This window comes from Meriones unguiculatus, chromosome 11 (assembly GCF_030254825.1).
Source record: "Meriones unguiculatus strain TT.TT164.6M chromosome 11, Bangor_MerUng_6.1, whole genome shotgun sequence".
In the NCBI taxonomy this organism is placed as follows: Eukaryota; Metazoa; Chordata; class Mammalia; order Rodentia; family Muridae; genus Meriones; species Meriones unguiculatus.
The window spans coordinates 48,365,695-48,385,201 of NC_083359.1; the positions used below are offsets into that span (position 1 = coordinate 48,365,695).

A 19,507-nucleotide genomic window follows, 5' to 3' on the forward strand; every position below is an offset into this window, starting at 1 on the left:
TAACGAGGAGACACTGTGGACGTTAAGGAGACACTGTGAATGTTAAGGAGACACTGTGAACGTACTCCTAATCAGGCACGGCACTGAGGCTTGGTGACTCACACCTGTCATTCCAGCACTTAGGAGATAGATGTGAAGAATCAGTAATTTGGGGGCAACCTGAGCTACATGAGACCCTGTGATACAAAAACCAAAATGCGTCACACACTTCAGATGAATCATGTGGGGTGTGAATTCATTCTCTGTAAAGATGAACCCCACCCCACCAAAAGAATTCTCACTTCAAAGCTCTAGTAGGCAGCTGGTGGCAGTCCTTTTCTCCCTTCCTTCCTCTCTCCCTCCCTTCCTTTATCTTTTTCTTTTTTGAGACAGGATTTCAATATGGAGCTTTCGCTGTCCTGGAACTCATTATAGACCAGGCTGTCCTCAAACTCACAGACAGCCTCCTGCCTCTGCCTCCCGAGTGCTGGGACCACAGGTGTGTGCCACCACACCTGGCTTCCCCTCGAGCATGCATAGCATGGACGGTGTGTGTGTGTGTGTGTGTGTGTGTGTGTGTGTGTGTGTGTGTGTAGAAGGTGGCAGACCAGCTCTCCCTGGATCCACCTGTTTCTGTCTAGTCAGTCCTGGGATTATAAATCCCAGGATGGCTTTAAAAACAAACAGACAGACAAAAAAACAAAAATGGGTGTTGGGATCCTGACTAAGCCTTTCCCCACGGTCTCCTTAAAAATGTTATTTGGGTATAGGTTGAAGTCTCTTTAGACTTGTCAATGGTTGTCATTTTACTTAAATACCTATTTTATTTCTGCTGCATTCACACTTTACTCCAAACCATTGTATTAACTGTTTCAGCAAATTATAGAACTTGCCATACGAGCATTGCTGATTGAACCCTAGCCTCGGGGTATAGTGATCACCCTGTCTTACCTCACTGCAAAAGAGTCAGCCAAGGGACACCCCATATCCAGGGAGAGTGTTGCTTCCGCTCTCTTCCCCAGTGCTGGCCTTTGGCCTTGCCTGTCCTGTGTGTGCTCCTTCCTTCCATTCCTTTTGACAGGGTCCTGTGTAGTCCAGGATGACCTCATATTTTCTAAAGTCAAGGGTGGCTTTGAACTTACATGCTCTTCCTTCCTCCAGCTCCTGAGTGCCTGGCCTGGCTTACGGGTGTACTGGGAATGAAACCCAGAGCTTTGTGCATGCTACCAACTGAGCTACATCCGCAGATCTGTTCTGTGCCCTTCAAGTTGCTTAGATAGACAGCCACTTGCATCCGGCTCCTTTGCTCCAGACTTTTGTGGCTCACCCACACCACGGGGTGTTAGCACACTTTTCCTTTTCTGGGGACTCACCACGTGTTTAACCACAAGCTCAGTACAGCCAGGGATACCCAATCCTCAACCTGGGGGTGGTTGGCTATGGGCCCCACATTTTGCTGGGGACTCTGGAGTGATTTGGTCCCTAGCACTGAGCAATGTCTGAAGATACATAATTTTTTTTTTTTTTAAACCACAGTTAGTACGAGACTATTGGGTGGAGGCCAAGAAGGCCACTAAACCTGTTAGAGCTCACAGGTCACAGAATGATGCAGCTAGTGCTGACTGGATTCTAAGCAGCTCTGGGTGAATTTTAGAGCCTGCAATCCCTCTGCTGTGACCAGCTCTGACATGCTACCCAGCATGCACAGCTACTTCAAGCCCCTTATTTTACTTGTAAGTGCCATCGAAGGCTGCCTTTCTTTCTGGAAGCTGAGTTCCTGGTCCTGGCAGGATTGAAAGCATCAGTATGCATTTACAAAACAAGATTCTCATCATAAAGAAGTGAGGTAGAAGTGATGGCAGCATTTTTTAACACCATTTTGACAGCATTTTTGTTACATTTATTTATTCTATTTGTGAGTTGTGCCATCGTGTATGTGAGTCCAGGAGACTAAACTGAGGCTGTCTGGCTCAGCTGCTCTGAGCCTTCTCTGAGGCCCAGGGCATTGTTTTGATGGCACAAAAGCCTTCTCTCAAGTTCACTGCTGGGTCCTGGAACACAGTACATACCCAGTCAGGGTTTCCAGAATGATTCATGCCCTGTAACCACTATCCCAGCCATGAAGTCAGCCGTGAAGTACTGGGCATCACTGGAGTGGTGGAGTGCTTGCCTAGCATGTTTGAGGCTCTGGTTGCATCTCCAGCATCCACAGACCTGGCAAAGGGGTGTTTGCTTGTAGCACAGGCCTAGAGAGGTGGGGCAGGAAGAAGTTTAAAGTCATTCTTGGCTACAGAGCCGCATAGAGGTCATGGCCAACATGGGCTATAGGACTCTCTCAGAAAGTAAGGAAAGGGAAAAAAATTTTAAAAATAAAAACAGTAAATAAAAAGATAATAAAGGAAAAGAAAAACAAGGAGGGGTGCAACTGACCAAAAGCGACCTAATTCTTCAGAAGGTTGTCTGGACTGTCTGCTGTGTGTAAAGCAAGCAAGCCCAAGCCAGTATACGACCACATAACTGGGCTAGAGAGATAGCTCACTTGTTGGCGATACAAAGAGGAAGGCTTGTTATCATCATATTTAGGCATTTCCCCTTCTAATTACAAAAACAATACAATGAAAGCATTTCTGTGGTAGCCAGTCCAGTGGCCGTGTCACGAGAGGGGTGTGAGTGTCCGTGTCTCCATGTACCCGTGAGGCCAGGAGCACTCACCTGGCCCAGCAACTTTCCACTCTGGGAAAGGCCATGGGTGGGGCTCCAGGCTGTGTGTGAGCAGCCTTTAGTCCCCACGCCAGCATGGCATCCTATCAGCAAGCAGCCCCGCCCCTTCCTCTACACACACAAAAACACAGCAGTCTTAGGTGGAAGCCTGTACTGCAAGAGAACATGAAGCTCGAAGAGCAGCAGAGCAGAGAACGCTAACACACAGAAAGGCCCTCAGTGACACAGGACGCACCCTGTCATTATGCTCCAGTGACCACAAACAGCTGATCCTAGGCTGGCAGCTGGTGAGCTGGCCATGTCACTGTCATCAGAGACACCCCTCTGCCACCCACACACACACACACACACACCGCCCCCCAAGCTTCCAGAGCACAGGGATGCACTGTCCATTTTAGAAAAGCTTATGTAACAGACGCCCACCCCATCCACACACCTACACGCACACACCTAGGAAGACACATACGTTCATGGCTGCCTTAGACTGAGGCCTATGGAAAGGAGGCCAATCCCCGGCCACCACCTCCCATTTGGCATGGAATGAGCATTCTTCCTACTGCTTTAATTTCAGACACGAACACAAAATGCAAATTACAGCTTAGGAAGGCATTCTCGAGTTCCCCCACCCCCGAGGTTTTGCCATGTGCTCTCTTCTGCATTTGGGAGTCTTTCAGAGAAGCTGGGAGTGCCCACACTGCCTCTCATCCTAGGGCTGGGCAGTGGGAGGGGAGGGAGGGGGAAGGTGCTGCTGGAGCTCCCTGCCTGTGTGCCATGACCTGGTTCAGAAACAAAACAGAAAGACCAGTAAGTGGCCCGACCAAGGGCTTAAGATGTCACTATGTTACTAAAATCCCTTCCAGTGAGGACATAGTAAGGTCTACCTCTCCTCCCAATGTCAAGACTGACAAATCAAGGCAGGAGTCTGCCCAAGTTCATGCAGGGAATCAATGACTTTACAGAAACTCTTTACAGAGCATAAGTGAGGGGTTTCTTACAGGGGTGTGGGTGTTCCTTCCCCACAAAGTTGCAATGCAGGGGTGAGGTTTTCCCTGTACCCACACTGATAAAGACTCCTCCCCAGTTGTCCTTGTCTCCAGACCCCCTAACCTACTCCATGGTTGGGGGGGGAGGTGCACAGCCAGCAAGCCCAGCTGGGATCATCTAAACTCCCTAGGAAGGCAGTCGTTTGGCCTAGTCCTGTGCAAAGCACTTTCCTAGGGTAGGGGAGGCCCTCGGTTCAAATCCTAGTAATAAGGAAGGGATGGACAGGAGAGAACAAGAAAGGATATGGCAGAGATCAGGTGGGCCCCTGAAAGAAGCTTTTACACCCACCCAACACTGCAAGTCAAAGCCATGGCCCGAGAGCAGAAAATGTCTGAGGGCTGGTTACTCGGCTTCCTGCGACCCTCCAGGGTGTGACCATGTTTTCCTCTGGTCTCTCTTCTCTACCAGCAGGCACACCTGGAAGCACCCACCTCTCCATATATTCAGCCAAGGCAATGAGTACCAAGGACAGCCAAGTTCAAAGTCCCTTTCTTCTTGGAGAGTCTGTCTGGAATCCCCACACAGGGCTTCCATCCCGTTCTGAGCCGTGGTAGGAGAAAGCCTAGGATGTATGGCAACTGTTTGCCAGGAAGCAGGAGCTGCCTAGGTGAATCCCTGGAGCTCAGGGGCTAACTAGCCTCGCCTACTTGTCTAGCCCCCAAGAAGCAGTGGCAGGAGAGTCTAAATTCACAAAAGTATGTGGCCATCTGGCATTAAACTCCATATAATATGTATTTTGCAGTCCTTGACACAGAGCCATTGTCTGGAAGACTCTGCATGTGTAATTAATACCAGCTTGAGATCAGTTACACATCACAATGACAGCCAAACTTCTAACTGTGCAGCCTTGAACTTGACCAAATAAAAGAAAAACCACACAGTTGAGATCCCACGAGCAGCGATTTCACAAGAACACAAATAGGGGTTTCAATCGCAATATAAGCCACAACTAAATGACTTGATTTCCCCCACACCTTCCAACACGAAGCTGTCACCACAGGTAGGAGAAAGGAAGGGGTGGCACTCACTCCTGGCTTGGCACCCTCTCCCAGCATCCCATAGCCACCCCAGGCAAAGAACAAGGAGGGTTTTGTTCAGAGAATGAATGAGGACAGCTTTCTTCTTGGCATTTTATTAAAACCTGAAAGCTGTGGCTTGCTGCCACCAATGGCGCCTGCGGCTCCCAGCAGCCAAACCTTCCCGTGCCACTCGTTAGCAGCGGTCATCTTGTGTGGCTGAATATTCAGCAAGCCTAAGGCGTGCGTTTCTAGTAACGGGGCAACTTAAGATTCTTTGGGCAATGCCTGGAAACACAACACAAGGCCTTTCTTTATAGCAGGTGAACTAAATCGTTTACCAAGTGACGAAAGACTTTATTTGTTTAAAAGCAGAGAACACCAAAGTCATATATGGTACCATAATTCACTGCAAAAATGATGGCTAGTGCCTCTGGATCCTTGCGTCAACAGCTCAGCCTGTATCTTAGCCAATATGCAGATTTCTGTTCCGGGTCGGGTTGTCTTCACACACTGGTTTGCAGCTCTTGTGTGGGTTTAGGATAGAGACAGGGCACCCTGGAAAGCTGGCCAGACGGTGACAACGTTATACAAGACAGAGTAGTCACTCTAGAAAGAGCCCTGAATTTGTCTTTGGCATCCTTCTATCAGGTCTGCTATGTTGGAGACCACGCTAGTGCCACGCTTGCTCATCTCTACAAAATAAAGCCCTGCTTCAGTTTCTCTCGAGGGTGTTCCAACAGTCAAGCTCTCAGCACTATAGCATGAGCTCAAATAAGGGTCCCCTAACTCTCCCAAGGAGGACCCATACAGACAAGGTTTTCAAAACCACACCAAATCCACATAGGCAGTAGATGAATTATCTTTTTCTTGGATAGGAAAACAGAACAAAAAACCCAGTAGGTACAGCGGTACATGCCTAGAGCACTGGGTATTTGAGAGGCGAAGACTGAAGTATCACGTGAACCTAGGAGTTCAAGGCTGGCCTGGGAAACAAAGCCAGGCTGTTTATCAAAAAACAAAACAAAACCAACTAAAAATACACCAGCAAATGGAAAAATGAAGGCTGTATTATGATTACAAAAATTATTCTAGAAATGTCTCCCTGCCAAGTAACTTCCATGTGTGTTTAAGAACCAAAGGAGTCACAGAAGCTGTGTGAGGAAGAAGCCGTTCACAGGAGTGGGGCTGAGACAGGAGGGGCTGTGAGCCTTTTATTTTGTACTTGTGACCTTATCCGTATGTGTCACCGGCACATCCGGGGGTGTCGGCAGCCCTTCTGTGCACATGGAAAAGGAAAAAAACCCTATGAAATTAAAGTGATTCTGAGTGCAAGAGAAGTCTGCAATTACAGAACCACAGAGTCTTTAAGGCAAGGTCTCTGTCATTAGGGGTGGGGAGAGACGGAACGGATCAAGCCGAACAGTGAAAAATAAGGCAAACTGTGGCTTCTGGGTTTGAGACCACCATCAGAAAGGCCCAGCGAGGAAGAGGCAGCCGATGGCAATCAGTGGAGGAGATGCAAATGCAGTAACAATCACAGTTAGTGGGGTAGTCTGGGCAGGCAGGAAACCCTTGAGACAACACTCAAGGTCCATGGCTTTTGCATGTGCAGGCCACCACTCCAAGCAGCAATTTCTGGGTTTGGAGGTTTGTTACTTTTCCCACCTTTCCCACCCCCTAAAAGACACGAAGATGGAGCCCATAAAAAGATGAGATCAAGGAAGGAGCCTCTTCGGGGTGTGCTGAGCGAGGGTCAGGTGACTTCCGGCAGCACATGTCCACCGTCTCCCCGGTGGCCGGCCAAGTCCTACAGGCGCTTGTAGGTGCCCAGGAGCGCTTTGCAGTTGGGGCAGTAGTGGTCCACGTCCTGCAGGGCATCTACACAGAATGGGATGAAGCAGCAGCCAGCGACGCACCTGGGCACAGACACAAGCAACACGTCACCAACTGCGGGAGGCTGGGTGCAGCCAAGAACATGGGTTCATGCCCTCGTGCTGGAACCCCTGAAGGCTCCTTGATGGGCTAGGGGTGGAGCTGAAGACCTGAGCTGGAAGACTATGTCTCTGCATGCACAAAGCCCAGAGTCTGATCACAATACCAGATGTGCAAGCCTCTATCCCAAGGAGTTCAAGGTCATTTTTGACTACCTGATGAGCCAGCCTTGGATACAAGAGAGCCTGAGTCAAAAAGGAAGGGGGAGGGTCTTTGCAAAAATAATTAAGTCTCTTGATACACGACCACCCTGGAAACTCAGTGGACCCCCAAATCCAAAGACAGTATCATCTTTAAAAGATGTACCGCCCAGAGGAAAGATGATGTGTGAAATGAGGTAGGGCCAGGCATCATGGTACATACCTATGATCCTGTCACTAGTAAGACAGATGCAGGAGGATTCTGAACGCAAAGCCAGCCTGGGCTACATAGTTAAACTCAAAAACAAAACACCAGCACTCAAGATGTAACTCAGTGGTTCAGCACTTGCCTAGCACATGAGACAGTTGGGCTCTGTCCCTGGCATAAGAGAGGAAAATAAAAAGTCGAAAGGTAGGAGGAGCACTCTGGGACCATAGCACAAAACCCTGGGTTCCATGCCCAGCACCACATAAAACCAAGCATGGTGGGGTAGGGCTGTAATCCAGCTCTAGACAGGTAGAGGCAGAAGGACATCCTTCGGTACACTGTGACTCAAGGTCAGCCTGAGCTACATTAGACCCTATATAAAAGGAGGGGAACGAGGAATAGCCATCATTTTCTTAGATAAGGATTGACAAAGTGGTCTGTAAAAAGGCCACAGAGAGCTACAGCTACACAAAAGAAATGTCTCAAAAAACAAAACAAAAAAAAATAACATAAAAACAAACAAATAAGCAAACAATCAAAAAAGGCACCCAGTCCACGTTAGACATGTCAGATGGCCAGAGCCTGTGTTTTGCCTGCTCAGCCCTGCCTAGCAGCGTGAACATGAAAAGATCCAACAAAAGAGCTGGCAGGATCCAGCCAAACTGACACAGGCGATGGCTGGGTTTAGCCTGGTGCAAAGCTGTCTTCAGGGTTCTAGCAGCCAGGAAGTCAGCTTCCCCAGATGACCTCTCTTAGCAGTCTGTCACCTTCTGCACACGGAAAGGGCTTCCTACAGCCCTGGACCCACGGTGAGAACAAGTCGGTCACAAAGACCCTAGCACTCTCGCTGCTCTCTTCTCTCACCTGTGAGGTCCCTGTAACTGCAGACACTCGGACCTCATTCTCACCACAACCCCAGGAGACATATGTGGTACTCAAACACAGGATCCACAGTGAGTCTCAAAAAAACTTAAAAAGCTGGGAAATAAAAGAGTGGGGGTAGAGGTGGTGTACACCTTTATTCCAGCACTTGGGAGACATAGGCAGATCTCTGAGTTCAAGGACAGTCAGAGAGCTACAGAAACCCTGTCTCAACTCCCCCTGCCCCTCCCAAAAGGGCAGAAAGCCAGCCCAACTTTAGAAGTTTGCTCACAAGAGTCGATCTTGTGCTATCGAACCCCAGCACAAGACAAAAGGTAGTTTTAATGCAAATGTCCCAAAGCAGTGAGAGTCCTCCTCCCTTTGTTTTTGAGACAGGATCTCACTATGTAACCCTGGCTGGCCTGGAACTCCATATGTAGATTAGGCTGGCCTCGAACTCGTAAAAATCTGCCTGCCTGAACCAACACAGCAAGCTATTTCATTTTGATGAGATAGGAGTCTTACTAGGTAGCCCAAGTTGGCCTTGAACTTACATCCTCCTGTCAGTCTTCCACGGCTAGGAAGACAGATATACACCATCAGGCCCAGAAGCAACTTGTGGTACTAAGGATGGAAACAAGGCCTTACACATGCTAGGCAAGCCTCCCACAACTATGCACTCTGCTATATCCCCAGCCATCATTTTACTTTTGTTTTTGGAAAAGGTTCTCACGCAGCCCAGGCTAGCCCTACCCCCCCTATGTAGCAGAGGCTGGCCTTAAACTACTGGTTTTCCTGCCTCAGCCTCAGGCATGCTGGAAGTGCAGATGTGTACCACTATGCACAGCTTTCTTTTCACTCTGTGGACACTGTCTCAGGTGCCCATGAGGCCCTGGGCTTGGGATCCTCCTGCCTCACCTAAGTGCTGGGATGCTGCACAGGCAGGACAGAGAAAGATGGGCCCACAGGCTTACACAGCCACTTCTTCCCCACAGAACAGACATGCCCTTTCCTTCTCCACCTAGTCTCCAGCAGACAGTGAGGAGATGTGGGCTAGGCACCCAACGGCAGAGGTCCCCAATCTCTGGGAAAAGGCAAACCGCTGTAGCTATGTGGCTCAGAGGCCAGAAAGGGGTGGGGCTCCCACTGTTACCTGCTTTGGGAAAAGATGTATTGCTTTTGCTTGGATTTGTCTCCCAGAACAGACTAGCATCTCTTTCAGTGCAGACATAAATATTTATGTAAGCCTCCTGCACTGGCGATGGGAAAATAGCAGGCGTTGTAAAGAAGACGCACGCCTGAGGAGAGGCCCTCGAAGTGTGTATAAATGTACAGAATGTTTAAAGCTTTTCTCACAGACAAGCAATTTATAATTTAGGTCATGAAATTCTAGAAGGAAAAGAAGCCAGCGGGTCCCGCCCTCTGCAGATGTGACCAGCTGCTGTGGGTCCTACACTACACAGCCAGTGATTTCCCTGTTAAGAGCAGAGTCCACTTGGGGCCTCTGCAGCCCCAAGAGAAGTTTTTGGTGGTTGTCCTGTGGGGAGGGGGCGCCACAAATACCTGGAGAGCAGAGACTGGGTGTGCTGCTCCGCTCTCATTTTTAGCTTTTACATCCATCCATCCACCCACCCACCCACCCATCATCTACCCACCCATCCACTGTGTGTGTGAATACCCCCGTATCATGTGCACGTGTGCAAGTCAGAGGGCAGCTTCCAGGAGTTGGGTCCCTTCCACTGCGTGGGCTCTGGGATCAAACTCAGCTTGGGAGGCTTGGTGGCAGGCACCCTTACCTGCTGAGCCATCGTACCAGCCCTGATTTGTGTTTTATTGGGACAGGGTCTTACTCTGCAACCCTGGCTGCCCTTTCATTCCTCCTGTGTTCACCTTCTTCTGCTGGTGCTGGAATTACAGGAGTATGCTGCCAACACCCTCAAGCAGGGTGAGGGTACAGACAGGGTGCTAGCCTAGCGTGCCGAGATCCTGAGTTCCAACCCCAACACTATAACAACAGGGAAAAAAAAACAAGGAAAATTCCTGCAGGTATCTGGAGAGAGCTCAGTCAGACAAGAATCTGCAGTGCAAGCCTGAGGACCTGAGTTCAATTCCCTGAACCACACGGTAAAAGGAAGGAACGGACCACTGAAAACCCTCTGACCTCAACATGTGCCCCATGGCATATGTCCATGTACACACACACACACACACACACACACACACACAAATTTAAAAAAAAGAGAGAAAGAAAGAAAGAAAGAAAGAAAGAAAGAAAGAAAGAAAAGTAAATTTTAAAATTACCTGGGAAGTATCAGGGAACCAGGCATGATGGGCCTCCCCCACCCTGGGGAGTAAGAGGCTGAGGGGTCTCTGAGGCTCACTATTCAGCCATGATAACCTACTCAGCAGGTCTAAGAGCAGTGAGAGACCGTGTCTCGACAGACAAGACAAACAGGAGACCTTGGCCTCCACAGTCGTGCATACATGTGCACACACTTTCACACATTCCTACAATGCACAGGACAGCCCCTACCACAGCTAAGTCCTCAGTCTGAGTAGCAACCACCCCATAGTGGGAACTCTCCAGAGGCCAAGGGGCAGGACACTCACCCCAGCAGACACAGACTGCCACAGGAGAGCCAGGTGAGGGCGCCGGCATTGTAGGACAGCTGGGTCACGATCATCTTGCTGCAGGAGGGACAGCACATCTGGACAGGGCGGTCATAAAAGGAGACAGGCTGCTGCACATACACCGTCTGCACGGCAACTGACGGGAGAAGACGACACAGGCTGCTCAGTGAACGAGGAAGAATGTGTGCCTGACAAGAGCTGAGGCTCGGCACTTACTCCAGAGCCCAAGCTCGTACTGCTGTCATTCCTACCAGCCCAAAAGCATGCATCACCCAGTGGCTCCCAAGGCTGAAAGGATGACTATCATCTCAGCCTTAAAGGGAAGGAGATTCTGACACAGGCAGACACTGTGCTGAGTGAAATAAGCCAGTCACAAAAGTACAAGCACTGGGAGACTCCAGATATACCCTCAGGGGCCCACTAGAGTCAGTGCCTGTAGGCTGGGGGTGGGGAGGTAGAGGGCAAGGTCAGACACTAAGCAGTGGGATGACGGTGTGTGTCTACCTAACACCACCGAGCCGTACTTTAAGAGGAAGGACTTGAAGCTGAGCTGGCAAGGAGCCAGATAGGAGAGAGCAGAGGGAGGTGGAGGGGGATGGATGTGCATATGATCAAGAATACATATATATTCAGCTATCCTACAATGGGTATGATCAATACACAACACATTTTATATAAATACATGCATACATACAAACATATTTTTTACAGAACAAGGTCTATGGTTGACTTCTGGCCTCCACAGGTGTACACACACACACACACAACAACAACAACAATAATAGAAGGGCAGGGTAGGCAAGCTCTGCAGGTCTGAGTCACAAGCTTGCTCTCTCAGATAGTCCTTATCAGCTTTTGATGTTGAGTAGTGCACATTTCTACACCTGGCCACTGAGGACAAGGACTACGGAGACGCCCTCCCAGAGTCCAGGCGAGGCCCTGCTCCACTAGAAGGGCAGGAACTTTGCATCCCTTTTCTCACTCAGCGCTGTTTCTGCTTCTTGTTCCTGTTCCCACCGCAGCTGGCCTCAGGACGGGAGTGCTAGCCACTCTTGGCTCTGAACTCACAAACTCCCAAGTTCTCCAGGGCAGGGGTGGTGGCAAGAGCAGAGGGCATGGGGAGGATCCTAAAAATATTTTGCTGTGGTTTTTGTTGTAGTTTATTTTGATTATGTTTTTAATGTTTGTGCTTGTGTGTGTATTCAAGTCCTGGGGAGCAAACTTAGGTAGTCAGGCTTAGCAGCAAGCATCTTTACCCACTGAAGCATCCTGCTGGCCACTAAATGCGCCTTATAATAGGGAAATTGCAGGCCTCAACAGTGGTATGTCTGAAATATCCTCTGGGAAACTAGGGTGGGGTGGACATCACAGTGCTTGTCATTTGGCTTTGACACTTTTGCTGCTGTCCTCTACCTCCCGGCGTCCACAGGCTTGATGAATGAGGGGCTGCAAGGAGGACCTGGGTGACGTACTTGCATTGGCGTTGGGAACAGGCACGGGTTGGGTGTAGTATGAGGGTGGATTCATGCCCTTCCCATCTGGGCCTGTGATGAGCCCTGTGGCTGGTCCCGGCACAGGTGCTGGGGGTGTGGGGTAGTAACTGCCGCCACCTACTGTCTCTTCATAGGTTGGGGGTGCGGAGGGGATTGAAGAAGGGCCTGCAGCTGCTTGGTAAGGTCCTGGAGCCGACATTTTACCTAAAGCAGAAAGAAAAGACACCTGTAAGAAATTCTCTCAAAAAAATAAATAATAAATAAATAAATAAATAATAAATAAATAAAATAAAATAAAATAAAAAAAAAAGAAATTCTCTCAACCCAGAGAGCGGGGCAATGGCACATCCCCAATACCCCAGTACTGGGGAGGGGGAGGCAGGCGTTCAAGATCATCTCCAGCTAGATGACAAATGCTGGAGACCAGCCTGGACTTCGTATGAGTATGTCTCACAAACACCACAGGGGACGGGGAGAAAGAAACTCACACTCCTCTCACCCATCACCCACAGCTCAAGTTTTCAACTTCCAATCTGGCAAACAGAACAACCAGGAAAAATCATGACCTTCACAGGGGATTTTCAAGTACACATAAAAGTAAGTTATGTCCCAAATGACCGGAACCTAGAAGGTGGGGGGCTGGAGGGACCCAAGCTGCAGGGAGGTGTGTCCTCTTCAGACCTCACAACCACACGCTCCAAACACACCCTCTCTTCTGTTTAACCAGTGTGGTTTTCACTAATTGTTTCGAGGAACAGAAACGACAGCAGCATTTATATGCCAACTATGAGCAGGGCACGAGCAAAACCTAGAGCCCCAAAACATGGCATACAACACCAGGCGGAAAAACTAGAAAGAGGGGTATTTTTAGAGGCTGGCCATGCTCTCTTTCATCACATGGGACTGGTTACATGGATTTGTTTGTTTGTTTTTGTTTTTTTTCAATTTGTGTTCACAAACTGAATACAAAAATTTAATTTGTACTGAGATTCGACCATTCTTTTCCCAAAGTGAATGTGTGCAGGGCACACATTACCCCACACTATAAAGAGTCAAGTTAAAGACAGCTTGAGCTACCTAGCAAGGTGCCCAATGAATCTGCTTCTTTTTATTTACTTTAAAAATCGTGTGTGTGTGTGTGTGTGTGTGTGTGTGTGTGTGTGTGTGAGAGAGAGAAAACAGTGCCAGAAGAGGTCATAGATGTTCTGGAGCTGTAGTAACAGATTGTGGTGAGCCACTCAGGCCCTCTGAAAGAGCAGCTTGTATTCTTCTAGCCACTGAACCATCCCTCCAGTCCTAGGCTGTCTCCTTGTAAAGTAGAACTGAGCCGCACACGTGAGCCTCACAATTACCTGTAACTCCAGTTTCAGGGCATCCAAAGTTTTCGCTTCTGGAGGTAGTGCATATATACAATACATAAACATACACGCAGGAAAAACACATTTACGTAATTTTTTAAAATCTTGAAGAGAAGCATATTAGCTGGAGAGGGCTCAGTTGGTGGAGAGCTTGATAGCATGCATGAGGCCCCAGGCTTGGTCCTCAGCATTTCAAAAACTGGATATGATGGAAAATATTTGTAATCTCAGTAATTGAATGGTAGAGAGACAGGCAGGAGGATCAGAAGTTTAAGGTCATCACTGGCTACATAGCAGTTTTGAGGCCAGTCTGGGATACATAAGAAGATCCTTTCTCAAAACAGCCCAAAAGTAAATCCCCAATGCAGCTAGGGACACAGTGGCTTCAGTGAGGGCAAAGAGCTTCCTCCCCTTGGCAGAGCAGCTACCTCCTGGCCTGGCTGATGGATGCTCAGCAGTCATGGGGCAGCTGCAGTACAACACAAAAGGGCTATCTTGTGTGGTTGTTTCCCCATCAGGCAGGACAGGCTCTGCGGCTTTTGAAGAGCTATTCAAGCCTGTCCCAGGAGACACAGGCGTCCAGGAATGAGGGCAGCGTGCCATGGCACCAGGGCTGGGCAGTCTTGCCACCTCCATGCACTTGTTCCAGAACGTGTGGGAAGCAGAGTGGGCCCTGCTGCAGGGCGTAGGCCAAAGGTCTTCAAAGACTAGGCCCAAGGACAGTAGTCTCCCAAGGTTTAGAAGTGGAGAAAGAAAGGGGGAGTGGAAGGGCTGGTAAAATACCATCGAGAAATGCCAGGATGGCCACCGGTAAGGTGTCTCACTGGGTAAAGGTGCTTCCTGTCAAAACTGATCACTTGAACTCAGTCCTCAAGACCCACATGGTAAAGAGACCTGACTCGTGCAAGCTCTGGTCTTAGGCTCCCTCCACAGGCATGCTGTGACACTTGTGCCCACCTCCAGTCATCAATCAATCAATCTTTTAAAGTTAACATCCAATACAGGTAGGATGTTGATGTAAAATGTCTAGATTTCAAATAATTACTACACAAAACCAATGTACAGCCCAGCAATAAATTAGTCACTGGCTCTATGTTCCAAGGTACTAGTTAAGTAAGGAATTACGTTAATTCTGACTCCACTGGTGCCCTTTTCAGAGCATAGCTACAGAAGACCTTAGCTACATGGTTCCCTTTCCAGTAAAAAGATGAAGTCTGTATACAAAGCAAACTAGAAGCCCGTGTGTACATGGCATTAGAAGGGGCACCAATTGAAAAAGGGGGTTTCAGAACATCACAAGATCATGCTGTGAAAACCACTTCAGAGCTAGGAAAAAAAAAAAAACCACAACAACAAAAGAACAAGACAGGGCCCAGAAACAGTTTGGGGTGCACTGTGGGTTTCCTCTGACCAGGCCACAAGCAGGCAAAGCTCACCCCAAAAGTCAGCTGATGTCTCTGGAGATGCTTACTCCTACCCGTCTGCTTCAGGCACTGACCCAGCTGCATAAATGCCGCACAGGACAGGCAGTCACTCCACGGCAGTAATGACAGCATCCTGCCTCACACAGAGGGACAGATATGAAGGACGCACTGTCCTTTCCTGGTTCATGAACAGCCAGACACGCTTCAGAGATTTGCCATGAAAATTGAGGCACATAAAAAAAAATTGCAAGATCAGAAAACCGGTGTGTTCAGAAATCCTAAAATTGCCCCTGGCAGGGACTGGGGCACAGGGGAGTGGGGAGAAGACCAGCAGCTAAGCTGACGTCATTCAGCCCAGTCATCCTAGCACCTGAATTTTGGGCTTTGAAGTCAAAAGATAAGACTTTAGTGTGGCCCAGGCTGGTCTAGAACACATGACCTCCTCAGCTCCCCAGGTGCTGGAATTATAGCCCTGTGCCACCATGTCTGGCTTCGATACTGCATTTCAAAAGGATTGAGCTACAGGTTTGTGGATGGGAGGCCATCACCTTCAAAGGAAGGAAGGGGACAGACCTCCTTGTCTGAATAGTGAAGCCCTGCCACCATCTTGACGCACAGCCTCATTAACTGCGTCATCCTCACATGCTCACAGTCAATCTTCTGGAACATGCAGATAAACACCGCTTCTTCAAGGCTTTGGGGTCCAACAGACACATAAATAAACACATAATTCTACCAAAAAAAAAAAGGCAAGGGCCGGCAAAAGTGGCTCAGAGAACGTCTGTCCACACAGTGGAAGAAGAGAGCTGATTCACAAGTCGTCCTCTGACCTCCATATCAAAGCATAGCAAGTGTGCCCTGTCCCTCACAAAATAAATTAATTTACTACCCAGCCTTGTCACATCTACTTGGTGGCCTTGGGCAGCAGGGTGGTCACACTAGTCAAGTCAGGTGATTCTGACAGAATTCAGCTGCCAGAGTTATCGGGAGCTTTGTAGTGAAAAGAGAGGAGTGTACAGCTGCCCCTTCCTTCCTCACCACTGTTTAACTTAGTCATTAGGATCTTACAATGACTCATCCAGACTCACCAAATTCCAGCATTCACCATGGAGACACAGCAGCTGGAGGTGGCTGTCCCCACCGTCTCAGAATGACTCTTCTGTCCTTAGCTAGTTCCAAACTTCAACAGGGCATCCCTGTATAAACCGAAAGGACCTAAATCTTTTGTTTGTTTGTTTGTTTGTTTTGAAAACAGGTCTCACTATGTAGCGTTGGCTGGCCTGAAACTCTAATAGATGCCCCTGTTTCTACCTTCCAACGGCTAACTCCAAATGCTTAACTCCAAACCTATTTTTAAAGGTGTAAAATGGAGCACAGAGGTTTGGGGGCAGATCTGACATAGCCAGCTGTCTAGATACTCCAAGTCCTGCTGTTTCCCCGAAGGGCCCAGAGCAGCAGTTCTCAACCTGTGGGTCACAAACCCTCTAGGGGGCAGACTGACCTTTTCACTGGGTCACCTAAGACCACCAGAAAACATACAATTAATCACCACAGCAAAATTACAATTATGAAGTAGCAACAAAAATAATTTTATGATTGGAGGGGTCACCACAACATGAGGTTGCAGCATGAGGAAGGCTGAGAACCAGTGGCCTAGAGAGTCATGCTTCACACAATGTCCCTGCTGGGGCCACCTTAAATAAAATTCTTGCCACACTTGAACCCAGGCTCTGTATTAGCTTGATGTAGAGGAGTGGTCTGAGAGGTAGGGAACCATTTTTCACCTTGGCTGCAGACAAGCTAGCAGAGTATTAGCACCTGGACCAGTTGTGAAAACACCCCTGCTCTATACTAATTGGGCACCTAAACTCCCCAGACTCCCTGCATCCCGGCCTAAGTGACCTTCTTTGGGGCAGATGGTATCTTAAGAGGATGGGGACACACAAGACTGATAGTCATCTTTGGCCTGCAGGACCATGTCTAGGAGAGGGGCCACCCAAGCCTGCTACAGAGAAGGCTGTCTCAGGCTTGTTTTCATTACAGAATCTCCATCCCAGGCAGAATAATTAAATTATGTTTAACTCAATTAATTAATTTCAATATAATTTAATTTCTGCCTAACAAGAGAAACTAAAATTAAGAAATAAGATTTTGCTGGGGAGAACTGAGTTTGAGGGCCACACAACATTGCAATATTTAACATTTTGTTTTCACACCCCACCCTTTGTCACTCCCCTAGAGCACTCTTGAGAAGGCAAGCATGCCCCTCAGTCAGAGCCCTCTGCTTGCTGGCACAGATGTAACCTTCCCAATCCAAGGTTAACCGACTCCTTCTGTAAGTCCAGTCCCTTCCTACCAAGTCCAGTCTCTCCCATGAGTGTACAACTCACCTGTGGTGAGATACTGCAGAACATTTCCTCCCGCTGCCCTGGGGCCAAGCACGACTGAGCTGGCTGGGGTCACTTCCACCTGTCCCTGCCAGGCCCTCCTGACCCATGTCTGAGCACCCACCACTAAAAATGTTGTGTGCTCAGCCCGAGAAGGAAGAAGCGATGCCTGTGTGTGCTTGTGCCGTGGAAGACAGAACCTGTCAGGTGTCTTCCTAAGGGGCTCTCCCGGTGCTGTTAACTATAGGCATGCCCTGCTTTAAATGGATTCTGGGGATCAGCACTCAGGCCCCCATTCTCCTGCACTTTGCCAACTGAGCCCTGCTAGGCATTTATTTTGAGTACCGATATTCTGGCTTGGGCAAATATAATCCAGTACTCATTTCTCTCTCTTGGTGCCCACCCCTCTCCTGGATTCACAAATACACAAAGATGAGGCTTGGACCGGGCAGTGGTGGCTCACACCTTTAATCCTAGCACTTGGGAGGCAGAGGCTGGAGGATTCTGATTTTGAGGTCAGCCTTGTCTACAGAGGACAGCCAGGGTTTAGAGAGGCACCCCATCTTCAGTCAGACTTGTTTCTAAGAAATCGTTCTAACAACTCAGGAACTCTCTGAGAGTCCAGGAGGATTGGTTATTCCTGGCACTGCCCACAAACCTTAAGTTTTCTGTGCCCACAGCAGGCGTTCCTTCCACATTGATTGAACCAAACTTCCTGCCCCTCAGAGCTCAGCCTGTGTCCTCAATTTAAAGTAAAGGTGAGGCCACCAGGCCACCAGGCCACCAGCTTCTCACGAGTCATCCAGGCTCCCAGCCATGGCTTGTAATGATCCTAAAAATCATTCTGTTCTAGAGTCCAGACACAAAAGGCTCTGCCCTTACAGTCCTATTGATGCCCAGGACAGGGAGGTCCACAGATGTAGAAAGGAAACTGGTTGTGGCCAGGGACTTCGGACAGCATGGGAAGGAAGTGGGGCTCTTCTGGAGGTGATGAGATGGTCTGAAACTAGACAGAGGTGACTACACAACACAGTGAGGTGTGAAGAGCCACTGCCAGCTTTAAACAGTTAAAGAGGATCATAAATTCCAGTCTCTGCTGAAAAAAAAAAAAAAGCTAACTAGGAACAGGATAGATGGCTCAGTCTGTAAGAGCCTTTCCATGCAAGCCTGAGGACCTGGGTTCTGGTCCCCAGCACCCACAAAAACCCAGCTGTGGCGGAGAAAGGAGCATTGCCAGAGTGTCACAGCCAGCCAGTCTAGTCAGCTGGCAGCTCTGGATTCAGTGAGAGACCCTGGCCCAAACGATAAACTGGAAAGAAATGAAGGACCCCCAACATCACCACCTACACACAAAGAGGTCTTGTCCTAGGAAACTGAGTTATTCATATATGACTTTCACATGAGTAAGAGAAACGTAAGTGACTCCCTTGAAGAGCCAGAACCCTGTGTGTCTTACTTGCTGTAACTGTCTTAGAGAAGGCCCACACCCAAACTTTTGGGGTGTTTTACTTTCTTCTGAGCACCTCTCTTTTCTCCTAGCTTTTGTGCTTAAGCATATATTAAAATATCTTTACTATATTCTTCAACCCTGGGGGGAAGGGGCATGAAGACATTGCCAGAATTTTCCAAGCACAATTTAATATTCAAGCCTGCAAATTGGTCCTCAGCCCTTCCAAGAACCAAAAGCCTGAAACCACGCCAGTGACTATCCACGCATGCCCTAACTAGGACGACCAATGTCCTGGCTTTCAAAGACCAAGAGCCCACATGATCTCTTTACTCATCTCTGTCACCACTGCGACGCCTGCATTGGCAGCCTTGCTTACACATCCCCAAGCAGGCTTTCTCTCTTTGCCTCCACAGGCCCCGCTTTGATGGCCAGGCCAGCCCCCCCCCCATTCCCTATACCCAAGCCTGCACTGTGTGCCTTTTGAGAGACTCTGACCTCCTCTGGCCTCAGCACAAAGCACAGTCAAGGGCATGGTTCACACCCAGGTGTCACGTGTCATGTCATGTGTGTCACTCTAAAGTTGTCAGGGTCTGCCCCACGGCCCTACTCCTCTGTGCCTTCTAAGAAGACTTTACTGCATAGGCTTTACCACCTGTAAAAGGGGCAAACGGAGCCAGGCCTGTGGCATACATCTTTAATTCCAGCATTCAGGAGGCAGAGGCCAGCCTGGTCTACAAAGAGAGTTCGGAACAACCAGGGCTCTGTTACACAGAAAAACACCATCTGAAAAAGAAGAAGAC

The 19,507-nt window shown here is 48.8% G+C and overlaps 1 protein-coding gene across 4 annotated transcripts in view; it reads right to left on the minus strand.

The window, feature by feature from the left end:
• Positions 1 to 5,096: 5,096 nt before the first annotated feature.
• Litaf (lipopolysaccharide induced TNF factor) overlaps positions 5,097 to 19,507 on the minus strand; it is a 32,572-nt gene continuing 18,161 nt past the window's right edge. For all 4 annotated transcript variants that reach the window (XM_021654237.2, XM_021654239.2, XM_021654238.2 and 1 more), the window contains 3 exons: positions 12,068 to 12,292; positions 10,575 to 10,731; positions 5,097 to 6,679 (listed from right to left, as the gene is read on the minus strand). In XM_021654237.2, coding sequence (XP_021509912.1) covers positions 6,571 to 6,679; positions 10,575 to 10,731; positions 12,068 to 12,287 — 486 coding nt within the window. In that variant the 5' untranslated portion in view covers positions 12,288 to 12,292 and the 3' untranslated portion in view covers positions 5,097 to 6,570. The remainder of the gene's footprint in view (positions 6,680 to 10,574; positions 10,732 to 12,067; positions 12,293 to 19,507) is intronic.